We start from the raw sequence: 27,486 nt of genomic DNA on the forward strand, positions 1-27,486 counted from the left end.
GGCATTAGTACGTCTATCGATACTTTCTTATTTCCATGAAGGGAATTAAAACTAAAAAAAAAAAAAAAAAAAAAAAAAAAAACAAAAAGAAAAAGGCGGCTTGGAAAAAGAAGCTGGAAAAGAGAGAGTACAAAGTCATCAAAAAATGGATATTTAGCACCAAGTAAGATCTCGCCGAGTCAATTCACCTCTTGTCCCGAAAAGTACACCGCACTATGATTATACAGATTTCAAAAATCTTGCCGACTTGAGTCACTTGAGCAGAGATCCATTACAAGAACAATGAGAAAACATTATCTAACACAAGATCAATTTGCACACCATTCCTTCCAATGTGGCTCAGTTCTGCCCCCGGCCTCTTCAAACGAATTCCATTATCTTTATCTGTTCTTGGTTTTATTCGCGCTCAGAAAGCCAAATTTCCTGTCCTCAAGCATCTATTGGGGCTGTGGTTTAGTGGTATAATATTCCCTTAGCATGGGAGAGGTCCGGGGTTCGATTCCCCGCAGCTCCATCCTTTTTTGGCTTTTTGGTTGCTATCTCCGTTAGCTGGAGAAGATCTGTGGTCAGATGCTGAGGCGGGTGGTGGGTCTGCGCGCTCTGGAGTGATCTACTAATTTTAGAGAAGGGCGATCAGATCTGCTGCAGAGATTCTTACGCCCAGATAACTGACCAGTTGCTGGAGGATGCGCCAGTAGCTTCATCCGTAAGATAACACTAATGTAATCGTCAGCCGAGCGAGCCACGCAAGCGAGCGAGCCACCCCCCCTGAATCCTTCCACCTCCAAAACTGAAGTAATTCAGCAGTTAATTATACTACTAAAAATACCAAAATCATCAAAAGAGTTGTTGTATTAAAAAGACCGAATTTATCTTACTCTTAAAGCTATAAAAACCGGTCAAGTTATCTTAATTTGTAAAGCTACTGATGTTTTTAATATTTCTTACTTAACTCTTTAATACTGTATAAATAGCCGTTTATTTCGTTAAAAAACTTGCTCTAATTTGTATAAACTTACTGCGAGAGAAGAATAAATATTTAAAAAGTAGATTTTTTTACTTAATATATATAATATATTTTTAAAAAATTCTGTAGTTTATAAAATAGCTAATATATTGCTTTAGAAGTATAAAAATTAGAAAAAGCTGATAACTGTAGAAAAAAATAGATTATAAACTTTATTATATATTATAAAACTTTAAAAAGTTAATATTTCTATCAGCTGGATACCAAACGGACGAAGTATAAGAATTTATAAATTATATAGATCTGGTTTAACTATATTTAAAAGACTGTATTAGAGTATAAAATTCTTAAAAAAAATATCTTTAACTTTAATAAAACCGGCTTTATAATAGGCCAAATTATAATAGCTAAAGTAGTTACTTAATTAAGCTGTTTAGAAAAATCTTTTTTTATATAATCAGATAACTGTAAATAAATAACTTTAATCAAGTATATTAATACTACCGGCTGGATATTAAAACTATACTTAATTTTTAAAAAAATAAATTATATAGTAAGCTGGTATAAAGTCTTAATTCCGGATAATTAAAAAATTAATATATCTCTAAATAGCTGGATAAGCAATAAAATTGGTTTATATTAGCTTGAATATTATTTTATTTTATTAATAATTAACCAATAAATTAGTAAATATATTCTATTAATTCTTAATAGCTATAAATTATATTTAATATCTAAATTTAATAATTTATATTATATAAATTATATTATTCTTATTTATATATTTTCTGGTTTATTATATCTCTGCCAGCTATTAGATGTTTTTTATTTTATATTTCTTAAGAAGGTATATTACAGCTTAATAAAACATTTTATATATACCTAATATTTAAAGATTAATAAAGATAATTTCTTAGAGAAGTATCTAAAGACTTATACTATAGTATTTAAAAAAGCTAATATACAGAGTATTTTTAAGACTTTAGATTTAGTTCTATATAATCCAAGCCAAGTATTTAACAAGCTGATTTATAAGGATTTTAATAACCGGCCAAATAGTTAAGATTCTCGGTTAATAATTTCAAAAATATCTGTTAATACAAATTAGTTTAAAAAGTAAGTATAAGGGCTGGACCAGCCCTTCCAACCTTCGCGGATACCGCGAAGGAAAAGCTATATATATATAGCCTTAGACATCGGTTATATAATAATTAAATAAGCCGATTATAATCTTTTAATTAGAAGCAGTATTTTATAATTTAAAAAGATTAGTAATAATATTTTAAAATAATATAATAATATTTTTAAACTTATAAAAGTTATTTATTTTTTATATTATTTTATTTCTAATTTTTATAATCTTATTATTTATATTTTATAAAATAGTTTGTTAAATAATAACTAGATATAATATATAAAGCTAAATCAGAAGTAACTTTTCTAATCCGATTATAAAAAACTATATATTAACTGTAAAAAAAAAGTTTTATATAATAAAAAAAAAGTATAAATTTTTATTTATAAACTTTATAAATAATTATAATTATTTAGATAGATCGCAAATATCTAAAATAAACTAAAAATTAATATTATAAAAAAATAACTATATAAAAATCTAGAGAATTCTAACTCTAGTACCGCGGAGACTAAAAAAACTAGTATATATATTAATCTATTTATAAATAAAAAATAATATAATATTTATAATTATATTATTTATTATATATTTATTACTAGATAAAAATTAACTATAAAAATTAATAATTAAAATAAAAATTAGAAAATATATATTATAGTAGCCTATCTAAACTATATTCTAAATAATCTATAAAAAGATAAAACAGCCGAATCTTATTATAAAAAAAAATAGACTAGTTTTTATAAGTTTTTTAAAATACAGCTAAAAAATCCCGTAAATAAATAGTAAAAAATCTGATTAAGAATACTTAAAACTAAGTTTTATAAAAAAAAACTAAAGTTTATTTATTTTTAGTAATAAAAAAAAAATAAAAACTAAATTAGATCGCGAGATATAAAATATTAATATTATATAATTTTATTTATTTTTTATATTATTTTCTTTTACAGTCTAAAAAAAGATTTATAAATAATAAATTTTTTTTATAATAAAATAAGATCTTATTATACTACTTACAAGATTACATCTAGTATTAAGCTAATAATATAAATAAATAAAAAATATAATATTTTATAAACAGATTTTAAAAAAAAGTTATAGATTTATTATTTTTATAAATAAGATCCGGAAGCTAAAAACCCGAACTAATAGTTTTATAAAAAAGATTTAGAGACTAAAATAATCTTTTTTAATAATATAAATATTTATAGAAATTCTCGGATTAAGAGTTTATTATAATTATAAAAAAATAGATTATTAAATAAAAAACTATTAGTTAACTAAACTATTTATAAAATAATTAGTAAGTAGAATTACAGTATTTATTTTAAACTAAATTAAAATTATAATCTATTCTAATTTAAGACTAAAAAAATAGCTGATTTTTTATAAAAAAAAATATCTTATAGAAATTAAGATTATTATAAATAATAATATAGAAGTAAATCTAGTACCTGTAATACTTACTAAATAAGTAGAATAGTTAATTATTCCGGCGAAAATATTTATAAAAAAGATTAAATAAAGAAATATATAGTTAAAAAAAATTATAATATTTATAGTATATCTAGAAAATATCTAGAAATACTATAAGAACTAGATAGATCTTATAATTATAATACTAAAAATAAATAAAATAGTTCTAAAAATATTCTAAATAAAATAATAGAAATCTATTATAAAATTTAATAAGTATTAGTTCTAATTTTATAAATATTATATATTAAAAATACTATAGATTATAGTAGAAAAAATTATTATAAAAAACTTATAAAAATAAATTTTTATTTAATAATAATAAAAAAAATATATAAAATAACTACTAATTAAAAGATACTAATATAATATTATAAATATAAAATAATATTTATAGAAAAGAAAGCTATAAGCTTATTTATATAAAAACTAAAAATTAATCTAAAAATTAATTTTTATAAGAATTTCCGGCTGAAGCCGGAATAAATATATAAAATATTATCTATAAAAAAAAGATTTTATAAAACTATTTATAAAAAATACTTATAAAAAAATAGATTTAATATTTTAAATTACTAATAGACATACCGGTTCTGTTTGCAGATAAAAAAAATAAAAATCTATAAGTATATATAAACTACTATAAATTAAATAAATAAATAGTAAAAAATATTTATTTATTATTATAAATTAATAAGTATATCGACTAACTTATAAAGACTTTTTAATTTATATAACTAAATCTATATAAGATTTATTATAGAATTAGAATTATAGAAGAATATAAATAAAAAATAATATTCTAAATAAAATATAAATTATTTAAATATCTGATTATATTATTTAAACTAATAAATATATTTATAGAATTTTAAAATTTTATAAATTTTCTATTCGCAGAATATCTGGACAATTTTATAATTATTTATTTAAATAATACTATAATATATTTATATAATCTAAAAATATATAAAATATAGATCTTTAAAATATTAAGAATATTATAAAATACAGAATTATATATAAAATTTAATAAGTATTATTTTGCGGTAATAAAAATTAATTTTTTAGGATTTTTAATCAGCTGTAAGAGTATATATATAAAACCGGAATATATTATAATAATCTATAATTAGTTTAAGCTGTAGAATATAAAAAATATACTAAAATTTATTAGATTTGCAAATTAGTATAGATAATTTATTAAAAAATATTTATAAATTATAATACTAATTATAAATCTAACTAAAATATTTTATAAAAAAAAGAAAAAAAAACTAAATATAATTTTCTAATATTAAAAGCCTGCAAGAGTTTTTAAAAACTAAAAAATATATTTATAGAAAATATAATTATAGTATATTTTAAAAAAAAATTCTTATAAATTAAAACTAATATATTAGTTTTTATAATTAGTAGAATACTATTATAAAAAAATTAAAAAAATTAATAAAAACTAGTAGTATTTTACTCGCGGAAGATAATTTCTATAGAATAGAATTATAATATTTATAATTAAAAGCTTTTTATAATTATAAAATTATTTAAAAAATAGTAATACTAGCTTAAGAATATAGAATATTTAATAAAAATAGTTATTAACTATAAAAGTTTCTAATATTTTATAACTAATAAAAAATTATTATAAAAACAGATTAAATAGATATAATATCTTATAATATTTAAGTTTTTTTTAATATATAAACCGGAATTATAGAACCCAGCAGACGTTTTATTATAATAATCTAACTATAAAAAAAAAATTATAAAAAAAAACTATAAAAAACTTAAAAAAATAATACTACAGTAGCTAAATAATTTTTTAAATCTAGAAAAAAGTACAGCTATTTTTATAAGAATTAGAATATTACTAATAAAAAATATTATAAAAAATCTAAACTAGCTGGAATTTTATATAAAAATAATAAAAATAATTATAAAAAAAAATATATACTGTAAAAATCTATTTACTAATCTTATATAAAAACTACTCCAGCTGTTACAGAAAAATAATCTTATAAAAAAATATTTAAAATAAAATAAAAAAAAATTATAGAAGCAGCTTTTTTTATAAAAAAAAATATTTATAAAAAAAGAATTATTTATAATAAAATATTAATTAGAAACTATTCTACTTTATAGAAAAATTATATATTCCGGACAACTACTAGCTAAAACTAAAAATCCTTATAAAATTATATAATAATCTTATTATAAAATACTTTATAAGAATAAGAATCTAAAAACTAGTTTTATAAAAATTTTAATAGCTAAAACTAGCTAAATTTATATAAGACTACTATTATATATATAAAATATATTAGAGTAGATAGATAATTTATAAAAAATAATAAAATCTATTAGAACTATTATTATTTATTATAAAATTCTAAAAAAAGTAATTATAGATTTTATTATAAGTTTATCTATAAATATTTATAAAAATAAAAACTTATAAAAGATTTATAATAATATTATAATTATAGTAGATTAGTTTAGTAAAATAGCTTACTTTATTTTTATTTATAAAATATTATTAAAAGAAGAACTTGTAATAATCTTTTTAAAAAAATTTTCCGATTATATAAAATATTTGGTAAAGTAATTATAAATTATAAACTAATTTTTATAAAAAACTTTTAATTAGACTTTATTTATATTTTTATAATTAAATAAGATTTAAATATAATCTATTACCCGTAAATAAATAGTTAAATAAAAAAAATAAATAATATATTAAAATAATATCTATAAAATTATATTAATTTTAAGTAAGATAATTAAATAAAAATATTATTATTTATAAAATTTATTTATAATAATTCTTTATAAGTATTAACTAAATACTTTTTATTTTTTATAATAATTATATAATATCTGTAAATAATAGCACTAGACTTATAAATACTAGAAAATCCTATAAAAAAATTAAAATAATATCTTTAAAAAATTAAAAAAATAAAAAAGAAAATAATTATAAATCTTAAATTTATTTATAAATATTAGAAAAACTTTTATAATAGAAATTATAAAACTACTATTTTTATAATAAATCAGAAGATTTAATTATCTATAAAAAACTTATTATAAAAAAAACTAAATAAAAAATTAGATTAATATTATTATAAACTATTCTGTATAATTAAAAAAATAAATAAATAAGTTTATAAATTAAAGCTATTTATAGATCTTTAGATTTATAATATTTTTTATATATTTCTACTCCGCAAGTATTATATAATAAAAAAAATAAATTTATAAAAATATTTTTTATAAAAAAATAAAAATTTAAATAATTATAAATATTATCTAAAAATACTGCTAGATTTATAATATTATAAAAAAACTACTAAAATACTGGTTAAATAAAAAGAATACTGTAATAAAAAAAATACTTAAAAATCTATTATAAATTTATATTATTTATAAATTTATAAGAAATTTATCTTACAGAAATATAAAAAATTTGATTAAAAACTAAAAAAAACCAGATTAAATATAAACTATAAATTATCTGTAATTATATATTTTATAATTCTAATATAAATTATAATATATATTTATAATATATAACAACCGGAATATATAGAAATATAATTTTATTTTATAAAAAAATAATATTTATTATTTATATATAAATAATTATTATACTACTAGCTAATCTTTTTATTAATATAATTATAAAAGACTCTTCTAGAAAAAAAATTATAATAATATTTATATATCTAATCAGACAGCAGCTGCCAGCTAATTTATAATATAAAAATATTTTTATAAAACTAAACTTAAACAGCCAGCTGTTTTAGATCTAATTATTTAATATATAGTATAAATTATATAATAGATTTATAAATTTAAGCCTGCTTATAATTAAATAAAAACTATAATTTTATTTAAAAAAAAGATCTAGTATTATAGTAGATACTATTATATTATAATTTAAAAATTAGATTATAATAAACAGCTTAATAAATTATAAAATATTTTATTTATTATTATTAATCTATTTATAGAATATAGATTAGTTTTAAATAATTCTAGATATATCTACTAAAAACAAAAAAAGTCTAGAAATTATAAAAATAAAAATTATAAAAGCTATAATAATATTAATTATAATTAACTGCTAAATTTATATTCTATAAATATAAATAGTAATATAAAAAAAAAATAATAGTAATAACAGCAGCAGATACAGCGAGGATAGGTATAATAATAATAGATATAATAATAGTAAATATAATAAAAATAGATATATTTATAATAATAATAGTAATAAATCTAATAGTAGTAATAGTAGTAAAGATATTCTTTTTTATAATAAAAAAAATAATAAAAAATACTATAAATAATTAGTTAAGTCCGAACCTGTTCTGTAGATAATTTATATAAAAAAAATAAAATAAAATAGATTAATAAAACCCGCGGATATAAAGCTTAAATAATAGATTATAAAAAAAAATTAGTTAGACTTTTATAAAAAAAGAAAGATAGAACTAAGTTCTTATAAAAATTAAGCTGTAAAAAAAACTAATAAGATATATTAATAGCTGCTATAAAAAAAAATTAATAAATATTAATTTATAATAATATTTAAAAGAAATACCACGCAAGAAACTTACTAAGAGAGAAAAAAAAAAAAAAAAAAAAAGAGAATATTATAAAAAAAAAAAAGCTGGAGATTTAAAAAAAAAGTTTTTTTATATAAAAAAAGATCTTATTTCTGCGAGAATAGCTTTACTAGTCTTAACTATAAAATATTTTAGGCGGTCTAAAAGAATAAATTAAAAAAGATTTAATATTATTTATTATTTTAATTATAAAAAAGCCGTTTATATTTATTAAAAAAACTATTTATATTTATTAAAAAAAAACTATTATTATTATAAAAAACTATCTAAATATTTTATAAAAAAATTATTTAAATATTACTGTAAAAAATAGTTTAGTAAATAATAGATTATATATTAAAATTAACTACCGCGGGAATATTAGATAGATAATCTAATACTTTATTATAAAAATAAAAATAGTAAAAACTATTTTTTCTATTATTTTAATTTTCTGCAAAGCGGTTTACAAAAAAGAGGTTTTAATAGTATTATTATAAAAAATAATCTATTTTCTGTAAAAAAAAAAAATAGTTATAAAAACTAGACTAGTTCTTCTAATTTTTATAGATATTATAAAAAGAAAGCTATATATATATAACCTTAAATATCAGTTATATAATAATTAAGTAAGCCGATTGTAATCTTTTAATTAGAAGTAGTATCTCGCGACTTAAAAAGATTAGTAATAACATCTTAAGATAATACAATGGCATCTTTAGACTCGCGAGAGTCATTTGTTCTTCACGCTATTTCACCTCCAGCCCTTATAGTAAGAGACAAGACTTGAATAACTGCTTAATAGTATAACTAATATACCAATAAAGTCAGCCTTAGGCTACGTCTTTAAAGGTGCTGAGATGGCGTTAAACCGGGCGGTTTTATTAGAATAGAAAGTTCGAGAACTCCGCTGGGCGAATAAAAGATTAAATACTAAGAAACAACGAAGAAATAAGCAGCTTACAGGCCTTAATAGTCTTACTATTAACGAAGTAAGAGAAGCATTCTAATATAAGTATAAAAAGAATAAAGCCCTTCAGATTAAGAATCAGAATCAGCCTCGCCGCCGGGCATCTTCCAGGTGCAGCGAGTACGGTGTTTAAGGACATATATATATAAGATGTCCAAACCGAAGAACTGTATAAAAAGATGTTTAAAATAGTATAATTAAGGCTTTAAAACACCATATATTTGTATATAAATTAAGAATCCATGTTGGTGCTGTATTTGGTGGATCTGCTGGCTCGCTCGCTTGCGTGGCTCGCTCGGCTGACGATTACGTTACCGAAGACGCTTTATGAATCAGTAAAGAAAAACCTCCACTTCACTGATGTACAAATCCGTCTTTAACGACATCGGAAATCATAATAGTCAAGATTGCACGCAGCAGAAATGTTGTTTCATTTGGTTGTGTTCGGCTGCCCACTATAATCCAGATATCCTTCCCCAAAATACACCAGCAATTTATGAATGTCCGAAACCCCTTTACCATTCGAATACAGCCCTGTAGGCTCGCCAGCTGTTATCAAGCAACATGTCCACAATTATAGAGTAGCAGCCTTATTTTCCAGACTGTCATTCTACCTGAGAATACTGGGACCGTCGATCATTGATTCAATGCGGCACGGCAATTACACGTAATGTTGAAACCGCCAGGATGGTAGTTTTTGGTTGTAACAGCCCGACACTTCAGGCAAGTGCTGGTGATTTCGACATTAAAACCGGATTGGTAATGGGTCACGACACAATGATACCCATTGCTTAACTCACGCTCGCTTCGCAATTGCTGTGCGAGGCGTGTTTGTAGCTCAAGCAACTTCTTGGTTTGTATCTGCCATCCCTTTGTCCGTCTCTCCGACTCTTTAAGTTGTTCGTTCAAGCGTCGCAGGACTCGGAAGGACGCATCGTGCGTGAAGAGATTCATGCGACTGTCAGTCCCTAGAAAATCGTCGAGGTGGTCGGCGACAGTCGCTGCAAGCTTGTCGCGCAGTACGCCATCATCGCCAATCTTGAAAGCCATCGTCACCGCATCGACGAAGCCCTCCGGGGACCACGGCAGTTGCAGCGTCTCGTCAACCTTCTTGTGAACGAGTTCTTTGAGTCCCGGCACGTTGAAGTAATCCGCGATCTCGGCCATATGGATGTGTGCAACAAGGTTCTTCGAGAGATCCGCGGTGACGGCAGCGGTAGTAATAGCAGCAGTAGTAGCGGTGGCGGAGGAGGAGGAGGAGGAAGAGGAAGAGGAAGAGGAAGAGGAGGAGGGGGAGGGGGAAAGAGAGGGAGGCAGCACGAGGTTCGGGTCCAAGGGAGACTTGTCTGCCACACAAACATTTGCAATTAGCCTGATTCTCAGCAAGGAAGTCACAGTTAACCTTGTGAGAACATACCGGCGTCGTTTGGAAGGTCATAGTCTCCGGTGTAGAGAAACTGTACCAGATGGCGGATCGAGGATAATGGGAACTCGTCAATTCGATAAACGCCGGAACAACCCTCCTTGTTAGAGTTAGCTTTTCGTTGTAGATCGGTCTAATTGGGCGGGTTAAATTGGACCTTGAAGCCTCCAGCGCAGGCAGCTGCGAGTGCCTTTATCTGAGAACAAACAAGCACTTTATGGACAGGGATTTTGACACCATCACACTCCAGGGCAAAGTCGGTGTACTCTCCCATCTTAGCTTTCTTGTAAACGAGGTCGTTGACTGTGTCCATGTGGTCAATAGACTCTTTACGTTTGAGGGCCATCTTGACGGATATCGAGGTGTAGTTGGTCAGATCAGAAAAAAGTAAGGGAGTCGGAAACGAGAGAGTGAAAGGTGGAAGAAGGTGATGATTTGTAAAGAGATAACAGGGGAGTTGATGTGGGAAACCTGTCAGGAGACAGGACCTTGGTTGCTGTCATTCACTTGCGTTCTGGTCACGCCAGAGTGGTGTGTATGTTGTGTTTGTCACGGTGGTTCCCAACCTCAGGCACCCATCTCTCGTGTTCTTCGACAGTCGGCTTTTCACTTCTTTATCTCCTGCTACTTACTATCTTGCCGACCTCCTGTTTATCTTCCTGGCACTTTACAGCTCTCTTCCTGGCCTTATATTCTCATATTCTTCCTAGTTGTCATCTCTTTCACATCCTGATCACCTGTCTACAACCACTCCGCCAACCAATGTACAAGTCATTGTCAACTGGGTCACTGCGGTGATCAATCTGAAGAGAACGCTTTCGAAATGTTCGCCAAGCCCCATTTAACAAGGACCATGATGCACATTAAGGTGATTCAAGAATCTGATGTTGTCAGCTTTCCATTAGATGAACCGGACAAAAGGCGAAAGAGCGAAAGTCTGCCAACGCAGACCATTCACCGAGTCGGAATGCTCAGTGCCCTCCAAGGTTCGAGAAAGCTACAATATTGAGGAATACACCATAGAAGCCAAGAGCGGAGTCTTGACCTACGTCTAGCAATCGCGATGACGGCGAGAGAATGCTCAATGCTTGTCGCCTCGAAGTAGTTGAAGGGGTAGGCGAGCGTAGCAGTTCTCTCGCCCCTGAGCCTCGCCCTCCGCCCCTTCCCCGCTCTTTCTATTCATCTCCCCTCGGCAACATGACTATCATTATAAAAGTTGACTCCAGGCCAATACGGCCCTTTGCGAGTTGTTGCTGCCGATAGACTATAAGACACACTGCGTTCTTGCATTCCTCGAAGCCGGATTCCGTTCTGGCTATGCGCGCTTATGTTGCCAGCATTGGGTCACTGCTAATCAAGATAATGACTCTGATGCCGTGGACACACAGGTACAGAACTCGCCGGTGAAAACGGCAGCCAAATTCGAGGGAAGATAGTGACCCAACCCGTCTGCTGGGGTACCGCCCCGCACCTGGCAGGGAGTGCCCGATATCCCCTCATCCGAACTATTCATACTTGCAGTATAGTTGGTGTATAGGACGGGCAGGTTGAAGAAACACGACGGGAGGGAGGAGGTCGAGTATCCGCATCCCGGAATGACTGTCGGGAGAGGGATGTAAGCTGCATGATAGCGGTTCTTTGTTGACTGGCACTGCAGGGAGCTCCTGACCAGAGCAGTCTGGTTGATCTTATAAGTGCTATATATCAGGTCCGAGACGTTGCCGCTGAGCGGGATGGAGATGTCCGTGTTGCTTGCCCCGGATCCGGGAGTTTCAAGCGTGTAGCACACGGGGTCGTCAGAGTCCAGGTCCAGCACCACTCCGCCCCACATTGAAGCGCACTCCTCGACTCGGTGACCATTCTGAACGATGTACACATTGGCGCTGGCGAGTAGAAGACTGAGCAGGACCTGCTGGATAGGCAGGATGAGCTCGTCGGCGAGATTACTGCAGGCCATGTTGGGGTCGGAGAAGCGGCCCCCGGCAAAGACTTTGGGTAGCCGGGTAGTGTAGTAGGCTCCGAACCGATCATTGGAGGTGTCAAGTGCATAGCCTGGGAAGGAGGAGAGATTGCCGGTAGCGAAGACGGCATGGGCGAGCTGGAAGAGGCTGTTGTTGTATCCCTGGACCCCGGCGAAGAAACGAGTTCTCAACACATTGCCAGGATCGGAAAGAAAGACACTGCTGTTTGTAGGGTCAGTGGGAGTATCAACAGCGGATATAGTGCTGAAGATCCCGCCGAGCAGTGTTGCGAAGGAGCTGGCGAAGTTGTCGATTGGACCGAGCCCGCTTCTGACAACAGTAAGTCCCGCAGCTACGGCACCTTTGACCCTGTCCAAACCGGCCTCGTCATTATGCAGTGTCAGATACCGAGTTATGCTGTTGACCAGATTGTCAATTTCCAGAGCGGATATGAGATTTTCTCCAAACACCTCTGAAGCCATGTCCCGCAGGCACCGCTGGAAAATTGCGAAAGAGCGCTGAGCAAAGAAATATGGCACATGGTCAGTACCCAAGGGGCAGGTTTCAGGTATGGAGCAGGAGCTGTTATCGCTAAGATTTGCACAATTCGTGACATTGACCCCATCGAAAGCGTTAAAGTGGGCATCGAGGCTCGGGAGTGTGCTTGTCAGAGCACGGCGAGTTGACAAAGAATGACGAGTCGTCTCGAATTCCAAGGCCAGCCCAGCTTGACTAAGATACCAGGAGTCCGTGGCTGATGCATTCAACAGCAACTGCTGACAACCAACCGCCGCATTCGCGCTGTTCCAAGGGATGTATCGCAGAGCAGAGGTCTCATAGGTACAACCGGTTGTCGTATGCCCCGGTACCAGTGGCAAGACCTGATAGTTCAGGTTGTAGAATCCATCCCTACAATATGAATCAGGGCATTTACCTCCTGAGGCATGGTAAAGGATGTCGCCACCGGAAATAGGAGCTAACACCATGGTAACATCGCTCCCGCCATGCACATCCGGGCCCTGAGCGAAATTCAGGCCGGCAGTCAAGTTGCTGGCCACCACCCGAACACCATCACCAGTGGCGATGAAGAGCGCCAGTTCGCTGGGGTTATAACCTCCGACCGTCTCATTGAGAACAACCGCCCACTGGGTCGTGTTGGAAAATGTCTCGTACCCTGCAGGTTTGCTCCAGAAGGTGGCAGTAGGCTCCCCGATGTCCTCAAAAGGGCACGGTATATCGAAGGCCGGCGTCTGGTACCAGATGGCGCCGGCTGCCTCATTCCCATTCTGAGGTCTCATTTCCGATGGGCCCCGAAACGCCCTGAAAGCGGTCGCAAACGAGTGGATGAGCGGCTGCAGGCCTGTATGAGGCCAGATCGTCATGTTGGCGTAGTTGTTCAGCGCAGCATCGTCATTCTGTTCCGGCCACAGATTCCCAAGATAGTGTCCCTCGGGACCATCGTTCTATTTGGATTAGCTCTGCATTATATTTTATCATCCAAATCTGGTACAGATGACTCTTACCCAAGTAATGTATTCAACGAACTGCAACGTGTTACTCTGGATGTTCAAGATGTTGCTCAGGCGTTGCATGAGGTTCTCTCCACCTTGGCGATAGATATTTGTTCCATACTGCTCAGTCCTAGTCAGTCTCGAAATTTTCATTGGGAGCATTGTGAAAGCTGCTCATACTGAATTCTTATACTGCATCAAACTCAATGCTGTTGACAGTCATCAGTGAAAAGCTCAGACCAGAAAGATACACAGGAAGACAAGCGTATCATATAGGATGCACCCTGTCTAGCAGCCGCGTCAATGACCACTTGATCCCGGGCAATCCCTCCCAGCCCACCAGTCTGCTTCGAAGCCTGTTGTCCCAGACTTGGCCAGGCAGATTCCCAACTGAAGAGGCCATCAGTGAGATTGCCCCATGCATCCCACCAGCCCGCTTGACTGTCCCAGTAGCCCTCCGTGTCGTCGAGATCCGGGATCCAATACACCTCGAACCCCAGGTCGGACAATGAGGCCTTGAAATGATTCCACGTCTCCCACGTGCCCCCACCTGAGGTGAAGGTGCTGACCACATACTTGCCGTCAACCTGGTAGTACGCCTCGAGTGCCATCGCCTCTTGACACAGGGAAACGTAGTCGGCAGCGCCTGCGCTGCCGCACGATGCCCCTCCCGAGGCGTACACATCCATACTGATAAAGATCCCGAATTGGAGCTCCTGCGCCTCGATGTAGCGCCCCATCTCCAGGATTAGGTCCTTGGCGAACGCATCGGTCGGACATTGAACATTCAAGGCGAAGCCATCGAGACCCATCGCGATCGCGTCGTCGACATCTTGCTGGATATGGTCCTTTGTGGTGGTGCCGACCTGATTAGGTGAATTAGGGCTTACTCACTGCTGGCTGCGGAGAATGATATACTTGCCATGTAATGCGCAAATACTGCACGATTCGCGGCCTGAGCGATTGGCACTAGTGCCAGCGTCAGAGCTAGAAGCATTTTGGAAAGGGCTAATGGCGCTTTTTTGTCGTGAAAATCTTGCTTTCTTTGTTCTATTGTTAATTCATGGTGAGTCAAAAACGGCAAAAGGAAAGATGGCACTTGGTCCGGTCCCAAGACACCAGAAAGTAGAAGGATGGAAAGCGAGTGAAAATATATCAGAGATTAGATTGTGAATGAGTAGAGAAGGGGTTGACGCATTTGCCCGGTTCTAGATACGATGAGGCCTATCCTGAATATATGCATTCTGAGGTTATATGGCAGCGTCCGTGGTTGTAAAAATTTCTTTCATCGTGCGGAAGGCGCCAATCAAGAAGGATGCTGGGCGAGATAAATCCTTTGTTTACAGTCCCGAGGAACAAGCACATGTCGGAACGGAAACAGTTTGTGAGTTTCAGCGTGGGGCAAAGCGCAAGAATGCTGACGGTTGGTGTGCGATCCAACCGCCATCATTCCTCAATGGACGCGCTGCACGTGAAACATGCCTGCATGTTGAACCCCTGGCGTCTAATTAACTTTGATCTCGCAGATGTCTAGATCCATAGCAGGATCGCGTCAAGCACAAAGTTCTAACTCAAACAAAAGTCCATTCATTCAAATCAGACGAATTCGACCTTTCCCTCGTATCCTCCTTTCCCTTGGTCTATCTCAAAATATAATGACACTCGGTAATCGAGATAAGAGAAAAGCTTAGGGCACTAATACAAAATCAGTTCTGATAAGTCAGCCGCTTTATGACACCCTAATAGTTGCAACTTATCCATTTTATACTGTACTGCACTCATACGAAAGCCCCTATCTAAGACCCTTGTCTGATGCTTTATGAAATATTACTTTCCTCCTGGGGCACAAGTCCTTTGAACCACAGAACAAAGAAACTTCCACACTCGGAACGCAGGACTTTAAATATGGCTAATACGAAGCTGTCGACTCACACCAGGCCCTTCTTCTATCTGACACCTTAAGTCCCCAAGTAAGCCATCTTCACCTTGAAAATGGCAAGCTTCCCGTTGTCATACAGTTTCTCCACCCCGTGCGACAACATAGAGGTCTATCCCCTCCAGCGCAACGACCAAAGGGTCTTGGTCGTAATCCTCAAGTGCTGGAAAAACACCACCGACGACTGGCTCCCCGCGATGGAAATCCTCCGAAGGCAATGGTGGCACCAACGACAGGCGCACCCGCATCTTTACTGGAAAAGGATGGGTGGGGTCCTCATCTCCTCGCAAAACAGCTTTCGGATGTTCACCGAGTTCCCGGAGCTGGACTACGAGCCGCAGCAGTTTGTGTATCAAGGTCGATGGGTATATCCCATGACGTCTGATGGCGAAGTATGGGCGGAGTTCGAGGAGGATGTTCAGGCTTTCTTCCGCATTTTTGATGAGGATCCCTGAGGTCTTCGTAATTTATCCCATCTGGGGGCAAGGTCAGTAGGTAAGTTAGGGCCAAGGATTTAATGGTGCTGATGTTGAAATTAAAGCGATGCTCCTTCCGAGGAGATTAGAGGAGATAACGGTTTTATCAGCAAGTCTCTCTCGACAGCACTAGAGAGTATACGCAAGTATACGCAAGACTGTCTACCCAACAACAAGCAAAATTAAGTATATCGAATCCTTGACATTGACAACAAACGTCGGGTTTCCTCCGGATCCTTGTTCAGCCTATAGTGCTCATTGTCAGCCGTCACCCGTGGTATTCCAGAAAGAGAGGTTGAGACTCTCATCTTCGTTTCTGCTAGTCTAGCCCTAATTCATACTTACCCCGCCACTGACTCTAGTACTTATTCACATGTGTTCAGCTTGTCTGTATCTCCTAAGAGTATACCGAGCTCAGATTACTCTCATAAATGAGGAGAAAGCAAGACCTCGCTTTTGTTTGAGGGAGAGGATGTAGGGATTGGGTAAGTTCGGCAGGTCCCTCTGGTTTTGGGGGTGGCGGGGAGTGGCGTCGAGCGAGATTCGACGCAACAGTTATTACCCCGAAGTATAACTACCGGAATATACATCCGTTGTCTAGCTTAGTATTCTTTGAACTGTAAGAAAGAGGAAAGACAATTGAATCTACCAGAAACCTAGAAAATGAGAGACAGTAGAGAGAATAAGAACGCAAGCCTATGATAGCTTGTCGTACTCGCATATAGTCTAGGAGCACTTTACCAAATTCTTTGTGCAATGACACTATTTGCTAGCAAGGGTTTCGGTTGAGGATGTTGTTTTGCGTATACTCAATCATTAACTTTTGCAAAAGATCTAGCACATACGACCACAGGGTGTGGAAAACAGGGCTTCCCGTCCGCTCAGCCGTACTTAAGCCACACGCCGGGAGGTTAGTAGTTGGGTGGGTGACCACCAGCGAATCCCTTCTGTTGTATGTTTTTTTATTCCTGAGCTTTCTTCTATAAGAGAAACTTGACAAGGAAATATCTAACGCTAAGAATTTCCTTTGACTACTGCGTACTTTGGCGGCCGAGCGGCCAGAGAATACTTCTAATTGGAAAGAAGGCTTTGGCTCACAAAAGAGCAGAGGCTGCTTTCGTAGCCGTTAATAGAGAACCCTACTAAACCTACAAATAGAGACTCCATCGACAAATTCTGCATTCGAATTGAGGATACACATCAAATCTTATACGCAAGTGGTTTATTCCAATCGATATGGAGATATTTAACAGACTAGCAAACTAAGAAGCATTGGCTTGCTGATCTTGCTTATGCTAACTCGAGTAGCCAGGGGGCCGAAACGCCTATACAGATCCTTTTAAAAAATTTCACAACCTTTTTGCAAGAGAATATGTTGTACATTTTATCTTAACCTCATGGTATAACTCCTTGTACCATTGCACAACTATGTCAACAGACCCCCATTTTCTAACAGAATAATATGTCGAGGTTCTATTAGAGACCTATCGGGATGGCGTCATGACGAAGATTTGGACCAGCAAAACCCCACCATCTCGACCTGGCGATCTCAGCACAGTCAGCTAATACTGTGTCTAATTTGGTTAATATATCACGGATCAAGAAACCCACGGCTTGCCGTGGTTTGGAACGCTTATTGCAAAAAGCGGAGCGAGACCTTCCTAGTGCTACTCGTGTCAGTTATGGACTTTTGGGCTGTTTGAGCGGCGTTGTCGACTATTTCGGACCTTTTGACTCACAAGATTAACTCAACATGCCCACAACTAACAAGGCGACAAATGAGTCCAAGGACTGCCCTATTCTACGGTGACAACCAAGATTGTCTCGCTAGGATGGTGTATGAAAGTTACTGGGTCCTGATCAAAGCTAGCAAAGTCTTTGATCGCCTGCGGTGGGCATCTTAAGGTTGAGGAGGCACCTTTGGAAAAAGAGTCTTGAAACCATGGATACTAAAACAAAGTGTTGGACTAGCTGCACTTATATTTTCCCATCGCCCTTGTCTGCTAGTTAGGTCGTGATATCGTGTCTAGATCTGTCTAGATCGAAAGGATTGGCTCGGTCTAAGATAAGTTGATGTTTATATGGGCTATTAATAGCGAGCGACGATCTTAACTGGTCTTACTAATATCCAACAGAAACCTACATTGAATACATGGGACCTATCATCGAGGTGTCTCGCGGGTCAGATGAGCATATTCCCAAGCGCAGAACACGGCTTCAATCTTTGGTCGCTAAGCATAGTAAGATCCAAGCCTAAATTTTCGCGTCGTAGCTTTGCCACCTTCAGCAGATCAAAGATCAAATCATGGCGTAAACGCTAAGTCACCACTACAGTTACACCAAAGTAGTTATTGAGCCTACTTTTGTTGCGAAGAATTCTTTTCTCTATAAATAATCGAGCTTTGACTCACAGAATCTTCCCTAGAGTCTTTTTATGATGCAGCTTGACTCTCGCTGCCAAACAGTATCTGTCAACGGGCTTGTATATAATAGCCGACATGCCAGGATCAGTATTTGCCAAGTCATGGGTTGAGTTTGCTCCTATTGCCACCATCATCGGTTCGTCCAACGCGACGCCGTTGGTGTTAGGGGCAAAAGGACCTAGCGGCTTGGCCTGGGCGGGGATGAGTGTGTTTGGATCCCTGCAAGTCTTGAAGGCGTGTTCTGCAGCGGCAATTCCTGACTGGCTCCGGCAATCTATCAAGTTGAGAGATGAGTCTACCGACTCGGCTCTCGGATTCAGACTGCTCCTCGATTCGACGATCGGCGATGCGTCAGCTAGGCGGGAGCTGGGACCAACCGCCGTGGCAATGGTCTATGGAGTACGTCCCCTAAACTGACCATGGTGCCTGTTGCTACCGGTGCTAATCCAGAATCAAAGGCTGGAGATCGCTGCCCACGCGATGTCTACGCATTGGATGCGTACACTGAAAGTCTTTTACGCGATGTGCCGGAATGCAAGCAAGACAAGGCTCTGACAGTGTGTTCCTTCTCTGACACTCGTTGCTCGCACGAGCCCAGAGCCAAGGAAGAGCTCTTTTGGCTAGCTTTCTCCCTGGCCAAGCTCAGTGAGCTTGTTGTCTTGTGTTATCTCAATGCCCTGAGGCTTGGCCTTGCAAGTATCGCGCCTTACACTGTCTTCTTTCTTCATGCAGTCGTGTTACACTGGAGAGGCAGAATCCGGGAGCACTGCGAGGACGCTCGGAGCCGCGGCCATGTGCTGGACATTATCGCGGGAGACTTACCGACGGCCCGAAAAGCCGGCTTCGGTGGCCGCAGGGTCTATCTAGGCATCCCTCAGAACTTTCGACGCAGCACCGTGTGGAAGGTGGCATGGAGCCTTGGCGCACTGGCGTACGCTTGCTCGCTGCCCTACGGCTATTCCCTTCTGAAAAAGCAGAAGGAGAGCGTCATCTGTATCTGGACTGTGTTTCAAGTCGTATGGGTTCTATTGCGGCATGCCTTCTCCCACTTCGCCAAGGGAGCGGATAACCCCAGGTGCCATCCGCCGAATAAGGAATCATTGGACAAACTGACCATTGATGGACGCAAGAAATTGTGGCACCTGGTAATGGGTTTGGCGAGGTATCAGATCACCTTTCACCCACGCGGTAACTACTCGTACACGGAGGAGCTACAGAGTTATAATGTGGTTGTGAAATCAGATATCCGACGGGCATTGCCTTCCGATTTCGAGAATAGATCAAGTATCATCATTACCGGTATTCTAGGTGATACGCTGTTGGCAGCTGCAGCATGGCTGAAGGGATCGGAAAGTAACGCTATGGAGCTCTATGACTGCTGTGTGGTTTCCGTCAAGTACAATGACGACACTATTTCGATCCCCGCATGTCGGGTGTTGTTCAACACGTCGGGCAAGGGAGAAGACGTAGGAGACTACGAAGGCAATCCATCAGACATCCATCGACCGAAAGGAGGGCCAAATGCTGGGCCAAAAACTGTTGAATGGTGTTATTGGTTCCCCCTCACCACTGGTAAGTGGGTTGAAGCTAAAAGCGTGGGCTTGAAAATTATTGGGGAAAGAAAAGTAACCCTGTTGGGGGTAACCAACTCAACCATGACTTGGGAACCGTACGAAGGTACATCAGCCTGCGAGATGTGGAGGATGTTAAGTCCATCGTCGCATTATCGTCACAGAATCTGAGTTCTCTGAACGAGATTATGCGCGACCTGGACTAAACTACCTCGCGCGTGTCAGTGTTGATCAATTGATCAATTGCCTCTGTGGTCAGACGCGCAAGAGATACTATGCTACGACAGCACTGTGCCAACCGCGAGCAAGAATGGATCTGAATTAGGTGATGGTAACTGGAAACGAACACATTCAGAGGCTTGTATTATAAGTAGCATTCAAATTATCTATATCCTGCTCAGCTGTCATATTAAGCTGCTTCTTATTTGAAATATCACCTTGAAATTGCATAGTGCCGAGTTTTGGTCTCTGGGATAAAGTTCCAGGCTCGTAATCCCGTGTTTTCTTTTGACGCTCAGCTGGAACACCAAGGTTCGACACCTTCAATCTCCACCTGACAGAGAATAGAGTTTTCTTTGTTTGTTTGTTTTATGTTCGAGCCTTAATACCACGACACGAGATTGGGGAACCAGCCTGCATTATCAAGCCAAAGAACGTTATTACGGGGCCAGAATCCGTGTATCCGGCTCGTTCCCGAGGCAGGCTTATCGCTATCTATAGACATATTATCGTCCCCTATTCCGAGATGTTTTTGGTGTTGGGGCTGGAGACTACCTCGGGGTACGATGTGTATGTCACCTAGCAACAAATGCTCGGGTTTGTCCCTCGTGTTGAGCAGCATTTCCAATCCGATATACAGCCAGCAACTCGTACCATTGTGATGGGAGTTGATGCGCCTACAGAGGATTCCAACGGCCGCATCTATGAAGCCAAGCCAATCCTCCTTCTAGTTCGGTACAGGTGTATAATGCGATGGTGATCGGACAATTTGATTGGTCAAACACTCCGGATATCTCGAATAGTATCCTTGACAGTTACATACGACCACAGGGTGTGGAAAATAGGGCTTCCCGTCCGCTCAGCCGTACTCAAGCCACACGCCGGGAGGTTAGTAGTTGGGTGGGTGACCACCAGCGAATCCCTTCTGTTGTATGTTTTTGGTCTTTTCATTTATTTTAACTCTGTTGGAAAAAGAATGAACACTTCCGGTTGAAATGTCCTTATTCATTTCTTTTTTGTCAGACTTGCCTGTAACTTTCAGAAATTTGATAAGCATTAACACTATTCCGGAATTCTTACGACAGTAGAAATCCTGACCCAATAAGAGCCGACCCAGATGATAAGTCCTGGCCAGGTCACAGCTAGCTAGCTCTAAAGTCCAGCGCTTGCAATGAGAGTACCAGGTACTTAATACTACATGTGACTTCAGACCCAATCGGCGCTAATGCCCCGCGTTAATAGGGCTTCATAGCGCCGTGGATTCCGGTCCTTCCACTGCTGAACGTCGTCTTAGAGCTACGTGTTCTATCGCGAGTAGAACGCCCTGTCTGCATGCAGACAGTGGCTCCCGCGAGCTGACGCAAAGAGAGCGTTACAAGGTGACTCTATACAACTTACTCACCTACTTGAACCGGCCATGGCCGCTGACGAACTCTCACCTCAAAATTTCTCCAGATGAATTTGGAGTCGAATTCCAAGGTATAGAAGCCTCAAGCTGAAGACCACCAACAACATGGCCGGCATGGTTGCAGGTACAACCTCTGACTGGCAGCCTTGTCAAACATCTTTATCCAGACCCCTTTCCCCACGAAGCATATGCCCATTTCGTCGATGATGTGCTGGTTAAACACCCCAGAGAGGTGGCGAAAATCGTGGGGCCTATAGTGGGGCCAGTTGCACGCGAAGTTGACGAGGCTTTGACCATTCTCGCCCTTGTTCCTGGTACTTGGCCGTACGTGGCAGCTATGAAAGCTCTATCCCTCTCCGCGCGCGGTTGCCGGGGCTTATATCGATACCTCATTCGGTCTTCCGAGTCCATGGGGTACACACCAGACGAAGACCTTGAAGCTATTGCTAGCCGCATGACCGTGGAAATAATGACAAGAACCACATTGATAACGATAGCTGTCGATACTTCAAACGCTTCTCTCCCAGAGACACTCGTGGCCGGTGCTAGCCTCCCATGTCCGAACTTAGGAATAGACAGCAGCAGCAGCAACAACATCGCAGTGAGCCGCATCGAGAACTCCCAAGCCGCCCACGGCATTTGCAATCCAATTGTCAACCATGTGAGAATCCACGGACCCCAAATCGTCCAAGCCACACAAGTGGCTCAGGTGATCAAAGAACTGAATTATATTTCCACCGAGCTCCGCGACGGTAATTGTCTGACGGCATCGGGTAGCAGCGGGCCAGATGGCCACGGCAGACATGTATTACGATCTCGTTCAATCTCAGTTCGGAGACATTGCGCCTGTTGACCGGCGTTATCATCGAGTTTTCGTCTTCCACCGGGACACAATCTGGTACCTCGCATTCGACCGACTGGCGAGCGAGAGCCCCCTTCCGCTCGAGTATTGCATGAAGAGAAAGAACTTCGATGTGCTTGGCCAGGATATGCAAAATACCGACGACGATTGACGGCAGAGTTGGACTATGGCAAGGACATTGTTTTCCACGTGCTGGTCCCATCTTGGTACAAACTATGCATCCGTGAGCCGTTGCATTTCCCAGCTGACCTGTATCCACTTCGAATCGAGGGCGAACTCTATCATGGCAAAATGGTCGTCGAGATGAACCTCCCCGCTGCACCCCCGCTGCACCCCCGGGGCTCCTTCCTCGATCCTGGACACTGGGATACAATAGCTGCAGGTGCCGCACTTGTCACAACAATGCCCAGCAGTGGGGTGGGGTGCCATCGGTGCTTGTCTCGCTCTGGGCGTGAGCGTGGGCGCGGGCGCTCTAACAGGGCTTGGGGCATTGGTTGCAGTTCCGATCTGGTTTGCGACTGCGCCGAAAGCCATCGAAATAACACATTCTGTGATATGTCCAGCTGTCTACGATACGCTCCGTGAAGAGGCGCCGAGAATTCTAGGCTCTACTCAGCGCTTGGACAGGGAGGCAGTGAGCCGTCAGCGAGAGCGACATAAAGCATGGAGGGTCGTAGCCAGATGCTCTGTGACCAAAACCTAGAGAAGAAAGAATGGACAAGTGCTAGCGGGAGTGCCTAAGGTATTCAGATCACCCATGTCGCTCACAACTACAATACTGGACTAGCAGCGAAGATGGAAGTCAAAAGGGCAATGCCTCTAGATCTCAGGCAGACCGCTAAGCAGGGGAGGTTTTTATCATTGCCGCATCCCTGAAACATAGGATTCACGGACGATGATAGATCGTGCTTGATCACTGAATCGGCTCTCTTATGACCAATCAGGTCTACATGGTCCTAGTTCTGAATTCCTTAAAGACAGCAGCTGAACGGCCAATCCACTTCTGCTGGTTAAAATTTGTCGAAACCGGGCGTCGATCTCCTGTACCTGCGGTCGATGTTGGAGTATGCGTTAAGGGCAATTCTCTCCCTCGTAATTACAGTATCTAATGCGTGTCCGAACGGCGTGATTATTAGTGTACACAGGTATAGACGCCCGATGGCAGTGAGCGCATACGCAGTCGATTCTGCAGAACAAACCCCTACTACAGCAGACTCTTGCACTATTCTCTGACGAGGCTAGAAGTGGCATCTCCAGAATACGAGCTATGCAAACTTGATTCACTACCTATCCTGGCCTCAAAGGACTGTGTGGGTCCACATGCCGCGAAACGACGAACGAGACAAAATCAACGAGAAACAATCAAATGCAGATAAGGCCAGATGGTCACCACAAATGCGCGGTAGCTGGGGCCCACAGGTACATTACACAACCTCAGTCCGTTCTCTCTCTCTCTCTCTCTCTCCGACCCGAATTACAGGCATACATGCGACCTGCCAAGCCCCGTCGGCCACCGCGCTCCTCGGACGGACCAGTATCCCACTCAGGGGAGTCTCAAGAAGAACTGCTGATTCTGTTCTCCATTGTTGGTCCAGAGAACGATCGGAGTCTCGTTGTCAGTCCCGGCCCGGAAGGTATCCATCACAAGGTCCGGATAGGCAACACTGTAAAGGCTAGGATTCCCAATCCAGACACGGTTAGCGGGTGAACTTTCCATGGGGGAATCAAGGCAAGAGGTATGCTCCCAAGCAGAAGAGTGTCAGTTACTTGTAGGCTCCACTTCCACCGCGAACCGGAACCACCTTCCAGCGCACCCTCTGGTCAACGGGCGGGAGGAGATTGCCAGTGACGGGGGCGTCAGTTTCACCTATCGAATGTATTAGGAAGATTCCCATCGGAGCCGGAGATGGGTAGGGTAGGGGGCAGAAGGCGGGGGAAAAGGAACTTCTTTCATACTGTTAGCAGTCATGTACGTGCCGCTACCCAGATTCAGAATCAGGTACTCGTCGTTGCCCACATCGGCAAAAACAAACTCCTGGTTCGGATTGCCAGGCTGCGCTTCGCTACAACGAGAGGTCAGTTTGGTCCCGGACAAAACAGAGTTGAACGGCGGGAGCCAGAGAAAGACCATACTAAATCTGCAGCGTGGTCCCGTCATTCTTGCTGCCCTGGTATAGGTCGAGTTTCTTGTCGGTGTGGCGGGGCGTGATGGTATACTTGTTTGATCCGATGAAGTCACTCATGATGGCGGATGATGTGTTCACAAAGCGTATCAATTGGGGGTTGGCTGGCTTGTTTGTAGTATAAAAACTTGATGAGGAGGAGGATGGTTAGAGAGGTGAAGAGCCCCGAATTTATAGATCAGGCTTAGAAGCCAAACGCTCAACTATGCCGCGCAGATCGATTTTGTTATTGTTTTGAGAAGTGGCCTGTAGTCAGGCTGGCGTCAGCACAGGACAATGTCAGCCCTACCATAGAAGAATTCTCTATGCTGGATCTCGTGTTCAGCAGTAGATCTCAAGGTTGTACGACGCGCGAACTGCATAGTTCATAAGAGTTCATGGTGTAACGTTACAAGGAACAAGCAATATCTTCTGCAACCTGGTTACAAGCAGTATGCGGACTTCTATAACCCAAATTCCTGCTGTATCCGAATAAACTAATTACGTAAAAATTCGAAATCTGACCGAGCTTGCGTCTAGACGATATATAGATCATGGGTGGCAAGGTTTATTTGCATACGAGAGCAGTGCAATAGCATGGATATGATACACAAATAATCAGAAAGAAGTATGCTTACATTATGTCTACAGGCTTAAAATCATTGTCATGCGATGGGGTGGATATGACGCTGTTTAATACAGTATTACGACATACCTCCAGTATGTGAAACGCTTCGGAGAGAGTACATGCTCAGAACAAGGCAAAAAGCCACAGAAAGATGCGAAACTCCACGAGGAAGAAGAGCTCATCATTCAAATCTCACAGTGCACACGGCATGGAGAGATTTCTCAAACTGGGAATGAATTGCTCGTATCGCACGCAGAAACACGAGATTGGCCCAGTCAGCAACTAGTATAAACTATGTCAGTCTCCACGGCAATATTCAGGGCTGCTCACCAAGCAAAGGATATCAAGAAGGTCAGAAGGGAGAGGACTAAGGATAGCAGTAACACAGCGCGAACGAGGTTATGCTTTCCGGCTCATCGGGTCACCGAGCCACTATGTGCGTGTCTAGGCAGGTTATCATGTTATATAAATTTCGCAGTAACATTGCTTTCACCTCCTTATCGGCTCACTTGAATCATGTAAATAACAATCATCTGTGGAAAGCCGAGTTACTTCCATAAGTCAATGTTGTAGGCGTGGTGATGCTCACCATCAGTAGAAATCGCTCCGCCCATCTGGCCACCAAGGACTTCAGCCGATCATAAATCTAACATCACCACTAAAGTTCAACTCTCGACAAATACCTCTGCAGCTATTAATAAATATGTGTCAGGATGTTGATAGTGGTTTTCAGCGCAATAGGCTATCCTAGCTATGAATACCTGACACGGGTGAGAAGACTCGAAAGTCAATGCTTCATGCTTACTGGAGTTGGAGGGTATTGATGGAAGCCTGGAGCGTGAAGATGGTGGATTCCAGGCTCTCTTGGAGGAACTACTAGTTACCTAGTACATACCTAGTACATACCCAGTATGTACCTAGTATATACCTAGTATAGTACCTTAAAATTAAGTATGCTCTGAAAGAGGGATGGCCGGGTACTTCCACTTGATCGACAGTCAATTACATTACGACTCCCTCTCGACAGAATTCGTCATGGCCCCGGTACACTTGATTCTCCGGGACCAACTGGGCCTTGGCCAGAACTTCGACAGGGAATGTGGGCTGACGAAAATTGCCGAGGTTGGCAAAGATGCCCCGCGGGTTCCGCGGAAGGCCATCACGGAGCAACTACGTACGGCAGTCGGCAGGTACGGGGTGACCTGGAGCGCGGAGCGCATCATGGCGGCGCTTCAGGCGTCGAAGCCTCTTCCTGAACCCCAGGGAAGCCAAAGCCAGGAGGAGTCAGGACTAGATGAGATCCCTAGCTTGGATAATCCGGAAGATTCGAGTTTTGTGGCAGGGTTTTGTTTTGTGGCAGGACTCTGCTTGTGCCTCCCGTGGATCGCGGGGCTGTGGCCGTGAGCTACAAAGACCCGGGGGTCCCTTTGTGGTCACTTTTGTTCTCGAACAGTCTTGGAGTCTTTGGCCTTTTATCTTTGTTCTCTCTCTTACTGAGATTGGGGTATCTTATCTTAGTTGTAAAACCATTCATTGGGGTTGTAGTTAGTTCTAACTTATATCCATGGACTCCACAAGGAGGTGGTGTCTAGACTGGAGAGTGGATGGAAAGAAAATCCTGAAGCAACTACCTAGTATTTCCTAGTAGTGCCTAGTGGTGCTGGTAGTGATAACTTAAGCTAAGCTAAAGTACCTAGGTGTTGCCTTTGTGAGGTGGTATTCTTGGGTGTCTTCAATCATAATCC

General features: G+C 38.7%; 6 protein-coding genes and 1 non-coding gene across 7 annotated transcripts; 4 read left to right on the top strand and 3 right to left on the bottom strand.

Annotated features, from left to right (window-relative positions):
- The first annotated feature begins 442 nt into the window (after positions 1–442).
- Positions 443–514, top strand: BO72DRAFT_t302. Its single transcript has one exon. It is a non-coding gene; the product is annotated as a tRNA-Ala (tRNA).
- Positions 515–9,467: 8,953 nt separating this feature from the next.
- BO72DRAFT_532789 (BTB/POZ domain-containing protein) lies at positions 9,468–11,189 on the bottom strand (the record flags this gene model as incomplete). The annotated part of the gene is made up of 4 exons (XM_040950458.1): positions 10,742–11,189; positions 10,579–10,684; positions 9,962–10,507; positions 9,468–9,484 (listed from the first exon to the last, which is right to left on the bottom strand). The coding sequence occupies exons 1-4, from the start codon at positions 10,928–10,930 to the stop codon at positions 9,468–9,470; spliced, it is 858 nt and encodes a 285-aa protein (XP_040795356.1). The 5' UTR covers positions 10,931–11,189.
- A 2,243-nt stretch (positions 11,190–13,432) lies between these two features.
- Positions 13,433–14,925, bottom strand: BO72DRAFT_503573 (uncharacterized protein; the record flags this gene model as incomplete). The annotated part of the gene is made up of 3 exons (XM_040949123.1): positions 13,433–14,008; positions 14,069–14,179; positions 14,308–14,925. Coding segments are annotated over 3 exons (1,305 nt in total), but the record flags the coding sequence as incomplete, so codon positions are not given.
- Positions 14,926–18,966: 4,041 nt separating this feature from the next.
- BO72DRAFT_463888 (uncharacterized protein) lies at positions 18,967–20,787 on the top strand (the record flags this gene model as incomplete). Its single annotated transcript, XM_040946613.1, has 3 exons — positions 18,967–19,290; positions 19,350–20,463; positions 20,627–20,787. 3 exons carry the CDS (start codon positions 18,967–18,969, stop codon positions 20,785–20,787), a joined length of 1,599 nt encoding a protein of 532 aa, XP_040795358.1.
- A 1,407-nt stretch (positions 20,788–22,194) lies between these two features.
- BO72DRAFT_463889 (uncharacterized protein) lies at positions 22,195–23,536 on the top strand (the record flags this gene model as incomplete). Its single annotated transcript, XM_040946614.1, has 3 exons — positions 22,195–22,213; positions 22,257–22,841; positions 23,076–23,536. 3 exons carry the CDS (start codon positions 22,195–22,197, stop codon positions 23,534–23,536), a joined length of 1,065 nt encoding a protein of 354 aa, XP_040795359.1.
- A 1,178-nt stretch (positions 23,537–24,714) lies between these two features.
- On the bottom strand, positions 24,715–25,200 carry BO72DRAFT_392194 (uncharacterized protein; the record flags this gene model as incomplete). The annotated part of the gene is made up of 3 exons (XM_040941892.1): positions 24,715–24,818; positions 24,908–25,014; positions 25,085–25,200. Coding segments are annotated over 3 exons (327 nt in total), but the record flags the coding sequence as incomplete, so codon positions are not given.
- A 1,254-nt stretch (positions 25,201–26,454) lies between these two features.
- On the top strand, positions 26,455–27,145 carry BO72DRAFT_463891 (uncharacterized protein; the record flags this gene model as incomplete). The annotated part of the gene is made up of 3 exons (XM_040946615.1): positions 26,455–26,511; positions 26,641–26,650; positions 26,694–27,145. 3 exons carry the CDS (start codon positions 26,455–26,457, stop codon positions 27,143–27,145), a joined length of 519 nt encoding a protein of 172 aa, XP_040795361.1.
- Between the last annotated feature and the right edge of the window lie 341 nt (positions 27,146–27,486).

The sequence above is a fragment of the Aspergillus fijiensis genome (assembly GCF_003184825.1).
Source record: "Aspergillus fijiensis CBS 313.89 unplaced genomic scaffold BO72scaffold_104, whole genome shotgun sequence".
NCBI classification, from domain to species: domain Eukaryota; kingdom Fungi; phylum Ascomycota; class Eurotiomycetes; order Eurotiales; family Aspergillaceae; genus Aspergillus; species Aspergillus fijiensis.